We start from the raw sequence: 8,191 nt of genomic DNA on the forward strand, positions 1-8,191 counted from the left end.
AGCATCTCAGTGGTTTTCCGTTAGAAACAAAACTCAATATTATGAACGAATGTTGTAAGTTGTTCCCCGTCTTTCCTTTACGTGTAATTTGTAAGGCCGATGATGGAGGTCCAATGGTATGGTACCGACCCGTACAGGACGAACAGGACCCAAACCCAGACGATGAGAGATGGTACCTGATTGGAGTCATTGGTGACCGTACAACATTTGAACGTGTTTGTGCTGACCCAGATCTTCCCGGATTGTATGGCAAAGTGTCAAGTGTTGTCACATGGATTGAATACATTATGATTAATATGTAAAAATGAAGATCCATCTCAGATGGTCCATAATCTTTGGTCAAGTGTTACATTGCATATTGTTATAACTTTCCTTTTCCCGAATCAGCTCAAAGTAGAGACTGTTACGTGCAATTCAAATAAATTCGGTGTTTAGCCATACACCATTATTAAATGTACAAGGTCGTCTTTGAATTATTTCGACTGGTTGATGACACTCGTAAACATAGTAAACATTAGTCAATCTCATTTAATATTCACTGATAAGGAGATGATACTGTACTATAACTATCACCTCCTTACCAACCTATACTAGTCCACTTCATAACACGTTTTGAGACTGTTCACTTTATTTACCGAAAGAGGACGTGTACCAGCATGTTTTTGGCATTTAGGCCAAATAAAAATAACCCGATCGACACTAGTTTAAGCCCCACCCACCCCCCAAATGTCCGATCGACACTAGTTTAAGCCCCCCCCCCCCCATGTCCGATCAACACTGGTTTAAGCCGCCCCCCCAAAAAAAAAAAAAAAAAAAAAAAAAAAAATTGTTTGCATGCAAATATGTGAAATGGTAACAATTTACCACAGCATTTCCGTGTGCACCTTCATCATGCCTTTGCCTCATGTGGTCACTTAACTCCTTGGTAAAAGTGAACATTAACAAACAATTAAACTAGTCTTTGTGAAACATTTTGATGATAAACATACAAGAATATTCATGACGGTTTCCCCCATTAGCTGTTTAAGTTCTGTAAACCCGACTTCGTGAGGCAGTAAATCGGGTATAATAACATTGTTTAATTGTGAAACCTCACCTGCTTGGTTAATGGCTTCATCATAATTGGAAAATCTCAACAAAACCAGATTTAAACTGAATGCCTTCCGTAAAGCAAAGTTTTGATATTCTCGTTCTTACAGAGATTTGTGTGAATACAACAGAACCTGTGCAATTACTTATTTCTCTTCATTGATTGTTAATTGCCCATTGCTATAAAGAACATGATGTAAATATTTTTTCCCTTAACATTTGCACGACTAACCAGGTAACGACCGCTGAGGGCAGCCTTTAATTTCCTTGACACACATGTATGCGACATTTGTGATGGGCAACGTACATTACCGATAACCATTAATTACGTAATTTGCTCAGGCTCATTAATATTTGTGGGATGTTTACCAAAACCTAATCAGTTCTTGCCATTACCCTACGGAACATGTCTACGAAATTTTGTTCGAATTGATGCAGCCGTTTTTCGAAAATGGTGATACAGACACACAGACTTCATCCCTAATATATAACCTTCCTTATGGAAGGTAAAAATCAACACTACAAGTTTCATAACATGTTCACAAGTTTTTGCCCTTATCATAGCACATCATCATCAGATCACCTGTATGTCCATGTCAGTTTGAGACTTTTACTTATATCAAGATGGAATAAGATTTTTTTCTTCGATTTTCAAGTTACAGCCTTTTTCAAGTTACCATTCACTGATTTCATTTGATGCAGCCATGCATGGACCCAATAAGAAACTGCACATTCAACAGTTTAAAATAGCAAGATTGCAATGTCTTGCTACATTTAGTCTGAATAAAAGAAACCATTTAAGTGTACTGCAACTCGATCCTGCTTACACAGACACAGGGCACCAATGGTTTGATGTCTGCATGCTGACATGTTAGTTCATTTCATTTAGACAAACTGTAACAAGAAACTGTATTCATTCAATCTTGCCATCTTAAAGTGTAGCAAGTGCTGTTTCTTACTGGCCTCTACATGGTTGTATCGAACAGAGCTGGTGAACACTAACATGAAGTGAGCTGTAGATGTCTTTTTTTTTGTACAAGATAACAATCATAATTTCCACCACAGGTAAACTTACAGAGACTGCATAATGAAAGAACATCACACTGCACACACTGCTGTAGATATATACTCATATAAGCAAATACTGATGTCTGTTCATATAAACAAATCATCGCGTCAGTGCAGTAAAGTCACATCTGCCTATACAATTGCATAGCAGATACGACCTTACTACACTGACATAATGAAATACTGTTAATATTTGTTCAGTCAAAAACCACTAATTGTTCATATAATCAAATGCAGGAAATATATGTTCATGATATATTCAAGTATTAAGATAATTGGCAGTGACCAAATACCAATCCAAGTTAGGAATGGCTCTTCCTATAATCTGAGATGCATAGCCTAACTCAATGACAGCTCAATGTTATGTGAGACTGCAAGCAATCACCTCTGACTTATTCATGTAGGGCATCCGTAACATAGGTAGTATGGAACATCAGAATAATATCAAAAGTATGATTGAATTAACAAGTTTTCTTCTTTTTTCCACCAACATCCTGCATGTCTCCTACAGTTCTTTCATCTGGCTTTGATTCAAATCTTCTCTTCCGATTTGAACTTTCCCTCGCTCTTCTATTTATTTGGTTGGCATGATCTGCCACTGTTGCACCGACTGAGACAATGTTGTCAGTTATAACAGTGTCTGGTATGTTCATATCATCAGCAGTTTTGTCTGTTACACTTGGACCTGTTTTGTCTGTAACAGGACTGTCTGGTATGTTCATATCATCAGCAGTTTTGTCTGATACACTTGGACCTGTTTTGTCTGTAACAGGACTGTCTGGTATGTTCATATCATCAGCAGTTTTGTCTGTTACACTTGGACCTGTTTTGTCTGTAACAGGACTGTCTGGTAAGTTCACATATGCAGTATTTGTTTTGTCTGTTACACTAGGACATGTTTTGTCTGTAACCAGACAGTCTTGTATGTTCATATCAGCTGCATCTGTTTGTTTTTTCACATCATCACCTGTTTTATTGTGTACAACAGTAATTGTTTTTTGTGTTAGAACAGAACTTGACTGCTCTGCGACAGCAATTTTCATATCAACGTTTCTTTCAACACACATTTTGTCTACCACATCAGCATCTGCCATGTTAGTTACATCACCACTTGTTTGGTCTGTTACAGTTATGTCTGTATTGAGTATTACAGGAACATCTGCTCTGCCTATTGTACAACCATTAGTATTATCTATCATAAGGGAACCAGTCTTATTTCCATGTACATCACAATTATCTGTTACTATAGCATCCCTTTTGTCTGGTACAGACACATCCATATTGTCCATTACAACAGTATCTGTGTTGTCCACTACAGCAATATCTGTGTTGTCCGTTACAGAAATATCTGTGTTGTCCGTTACAGCAGTATCTGTTTTGTCCATTACAGCAGTATCTGTGTTGTCCGTTACAGCAGTATCTGTGTTGTCCGTTACAGCAGTATCTGTGTTGTCCGTTACAGCAGTATCTGTTTTGTCCATTACAGCAGTATTTGTGTTGTCCGTTACAGCAATATCTGTGTTGTCCGTTACAGCAATATCTATGTTGTCCGTTACAGCAGTATTTGTGTTGTCCGTTACAGCAATATCTGTGTTGTCCGTTACAGCAATATCTGTGTTGTCAGTTACAGCAGTATTTGTGTTGTCCGTTACAGCAATATCTGTGTTGTCCGTTACAGCAGTATCTGTTTTGTCCGTTACAGTAATATCTGTGTTGTCCGTTACAGCAGTATCTGTTTTGTCCATTACAGCAATATCTGTGTTGTCCACTACAGCAATATCTGTGTTGTCCGTTACAGCAGTATTTGTGTTGTCCGTTACAACAGTATCTGTTATGTCTACTACAGCAATATCTGTGTTGTCTGTTACAGCAGTATTTGCTTTGTTAGTTGCAAGAAAATTAGTGTTGTTAGAAACACTAACATCTTTCCTGGAATGTTCAATACATAGCTCAGTGTCATTATTACTTTTATTAATAAGTACTCTTTTCTTCTGCCTTGATTTTTGTGATCTAGGAATGTTGGTCCCGGTTGGTTTTGGCCTATTTCCAGTATCAACTGTGGCAGATTCCATCAGTGGTTCACTCTCCTTAGGTTGTGCTTTCTTAAAATGATATATGACTCTATTCTGATTGAATTCAGCATCCACTTGTGATAACAAAGCTGGCCATGAGAATAATGAAGTAAATCTCCCCTTCAACATCTTGTAGCTGCTACTTTGTCGGATATTGTCCAGTATTTTGTTAGTCTGATGGTTGGTGTTTGCATTCTGTTGTGATTTCGAAGTATATCCAGCAAATACTTGATACTCTGTTGATTCCTTCCTTTTTACTGCCTCATCTGTTTGTTCTTGTACTAATTTTGCCGTTGAGGAAAGTTTGGGTTTTTGGAATATTAGCTCACGGTATGCTTGAAGGGTTGCTTTAGAAGGAGGCAGTGTTGGTACATGGAAATCTTGTCTCTGTTTTGGGGTAAAAGTTTGTGTTTTAGCAGTTCCCAAATTTGATGTACTGCTTTGTATGCTATGCAGTGGTGCTGACTGATTTGATACATTTGTTGTCAAGATTGAAATACCACCTGTTACATGGGTGCTGGTATTGGATATTGTATTATTTGGTGTTGTACCCTGTATTGTTACTTGTCCACCTGGTTGTACACATCCCTGTGCTATTGCAGATCTGGGTACACTCTGACCTTGCCCAGTAGGTAATACTACTTGCTGTGCAGGAATACCAACTGCACCTGTTGGCCTTTGTGATTGAAATGGTGGTATGGGGGATTGCATATGTGGAACTACAACACCCTGTAAGCTTTGACCGGGTGTGGGTGGCTGCCTATCCTCAGGTTTTTTTCTTTTCTCTTCTAGAAGCTCGGCTACTGTCGGCAACCCATGTGGTTTGCATGGTGGTTGTAATTGTGTAGATAAACTCACTTGTAGACCTTGTTGTCTTTGCAGCTGTGTTTGCCACTGTATTTGTTGTAGTTGCCATGGTTGCAGCACATGCGATTGTTGCACTTGTACTGGCTGTACTGGGTGCTGCAGTTGTCCCTGTGGGGAAGGTTGTATTGGTTGCTGCATTTGTCCCTGTTGGGAAGATTGTTGATTTGGGTGCAGCAGTTGTCTGAGTTGGGAGGGTTGTTGATTTGGGTGTTGCAGTTGTCTGGGTTGGGAGGGTTGTTGATTTGGGTGTTGCAGTTGTCTGGGTTGGGAGGGTTGTTGATTTGGGTGTTGCAGTTGTCTCTGTTGGGAAGGACGTTGACCTAATGTAGCCAATAGTTGCTTCACTGTTACATACTTGTGTTGTTCATACAGTTTGGCTACTACTTTTCTAGTTTTTGATTTTGTGTTTTTTGTCTCTACAGTCTTTTTGGTAAGACTTTGAGATTTTTTACACATTCTTTTACTGCTACGTGTTGCCATTGCAGGTGCAGGTGGTTGCGATGAAGCATTACTTGGTGATGATATAGCTGGTTCTTTACCTGCAGTGACTATTGCAGAAGTTGCTGTGCTGGTGTTGGGAATAGCTACCTGTACTGGTGATACTGTTGTGGTTGCTGTGCTATCTAGCCTGACAGTCAGACCTGACAGTGCTGATGTTGCAGGAACATCTTTCCTGACTGTAGTATTATCAACTGAAGGTGACTGTGTGATTGCAGCAGCTGCAGCCCCAGTCCTATCTACATTTTCTGAAACTGATACTGGAGTATCTTTAGCTGTAGAGTTTTCATTTGTAACTACAGTTCTTGTTGATGCTACCGTTGTTGTTGTTATTGTTGTTGCTGCTGTTGATGATGTAGATGCTGTTCCATGGGAATTCGTATCACTTTGACCTGCTGATGTCATAGAAGTAAGATGATTGACATTTGAGGTGGTCATCACAGGTGTAGGCATATTAAGAGTTTGTGATTTTGTGAATACAGTTGTAGTTGTAGTAGTAGTAGTAGCAGTAACAGCTGCAGTACTTTGTGTTGTTGAGACATGTCCAGGTGAACTTGACAAAATAACTGATGAACTGTTCTGTGATGGCACAGCTGACTGCACTGTTTGCAGGGGTCTTGTCAGGTAGTTCATCTGGTTGTCTGGGAACACACGTGCAGGTAGAAATGGAACACCACCTTGTATTTGTCTGCTGGCCAATGATAACTGCTGTTGTTTATGTGCACCTGATGCCGTAGCCAATGATAACTGCTGTTGTGCACCTGGTGTAGTAGCCAATGATAACTGCTTAAGTGCACCTGATGCAGTAGCCAATGATAACTGCTGTTGTGCACCTGGTGCAGTAGCTAATGATAACGCCTGTTGTGCACCTGATGCAGTAGCCAATGATAACTGCTGTTGTGTACCTGATGCAGTAGCCAATGATAGCTGCTGTTGTGCACCTGGTGTAGTAGCCAATGATAACTGCTGTTGTGCACCTGGTGCAGTAGCCAATGATAACTGCTGTTGTGCACCTGATGCAGTAGCCAATGATAGCTGCTGTTGTGCACCTGGTGTAGTAGCCAATGATAACTGCTGTTGTGCACCTGGTGCAGTAGCCAATGATAACTGCTGCTGTGCACCTGGTGCAGTAGCCAATGATAACCTCAGTTGTGCACCTGGTGCAGTAGCCAATGATAACTGTTGTTGTATACTTGGTGCAGTCACATGATGAGATTTATGACTGTGGGTGACTGATGGTCGAATTATCCTAACTGCATGGGGAGGCCTACTTGTTTCTTTGGCTGTGTTCACTGCTGGTGACTTCAGAATTTTTGATGAAGCTTTTTTGACATCTAAATCCATAACCTGGAGAATAAAAGAAAATGTTATCACACTTTTAACATTTGCAATCTTGTTATTGGAGAAATGAAGTTGCCTTAGAGTTTATTTGTGAGACACACTGTTTTGTACACACACACACACACACACACACACACACACACACACACACACACACACACACACACACACACACACACACACACACACACACACACACACACAAACAAAAACACACACAAACAAAAACACACAACTTCAAATGTGAAAGACACAATTATATATGTGTTACACACAAGTTAACATGGTGATGATCAGTTGGAAATTTAACAATCAAAGCCACTAAAATAATCAGGTCAATGTCTAATTTTTTCAGCACAATCTTGGTCATACTGCACTGTAAAAGAATAACAATGCTTTATCACTTTTTAATTTGATTGGGAAAAGGTTTCTGCTGTGTGTGTTGTTAGTCTGGTCTACGATTCAATTGTGTCTATCTTTATGTTAAAAACATGTCCCATAAGTGAAACACCAAGGTTATTTCCTTTCTCCTGTAACTGATGTCAAACACTGAAGATAAAATTCTAGAAATAATTTTTTGTTGAAATTTTTGCAATCACTAAAACTCGATATGTGGTGTTACGTTAATTTAGAACATAGATTACTTACTCGCATTAAGATACTAAGAATAGATGGCTGCTGCTTTTGCTGAGCTGATGTTTTGACTGCAAATACAAAATGAAAAGTAAAATATTATTATGCCAGTGATTAATTGCATCAGTAATTTGTAACAAAAGACCATGTGTGAGACATAAAAAGCATCATGCTGCCTAATTGAAACTCTATAATAATAAATAATAATAATGTTAGTTTTTATATAGTGGCTTTCACACTCTGTGCTCAAACAGGGATCTAGAGCAGCATAACAACCCTTTTATACTTCCTCAACTCCCTGGGGAGCATACAATCCATTGGAGCCTTTATAAGTGCATAGGATTATAGCATTCACATTGCAACCTCTATCCTACCAGGTCCCCAATTATACAGCTGGGTGGACTGAGGCACAGCCGTGGTTCAAATCTTGCCAAAGGATTTTGGCCACTCAAAAACAAGCAGCAACAATGGGGCTCGAACCTGCAACCTGCAGGTTCCAAGCCAGCCACTCTAACCACTCACTCGTCATGACTCCACAACCTGCAACCTGCAGGTTCCAAGCCAGCCACTCTAACCACTCACTCGTCATGACTCCACAACCTGCAACCTGCAGGTTCCAAGCC

General features: G+C 39.7%; 1 protein-coding gene across 1 annotated transcript in view; it reads left to right on the forward strand.

The window, feature by feature from the left end:
• Window positions 1–302, forward strand: part of LOC144441247 (plasminogen-like) — a 10,248-nt gene extending 9,946 nt beyond the window's left edge. The window contains exon 9 of the mRNA XM_078130804.1: window positions 96–302. Within this exon, the coding sequence (XP_077986930.1) occupies window positions 96–302 (207 nt within the window). The remainder of the gene's footprint in view (window positions 1–95) is intronic.
• Window positions 303–8,191: the final 7,889 nt, after the last annotated feature.

The sequence above is a fragment of the Glandiceps talaboti genome, chromosome 10 (genome assembly GCF_964340395.1).
Source record: "Glandiceps talaboti chromosome 10, keGlaTala1.1, whole genome shotgun sequence".
NCBI lineage: Eukaryota > Metazoa > Hemichordata > Enteropneusta > Spengelidae > Glandiceps > Glandiceps talaboti.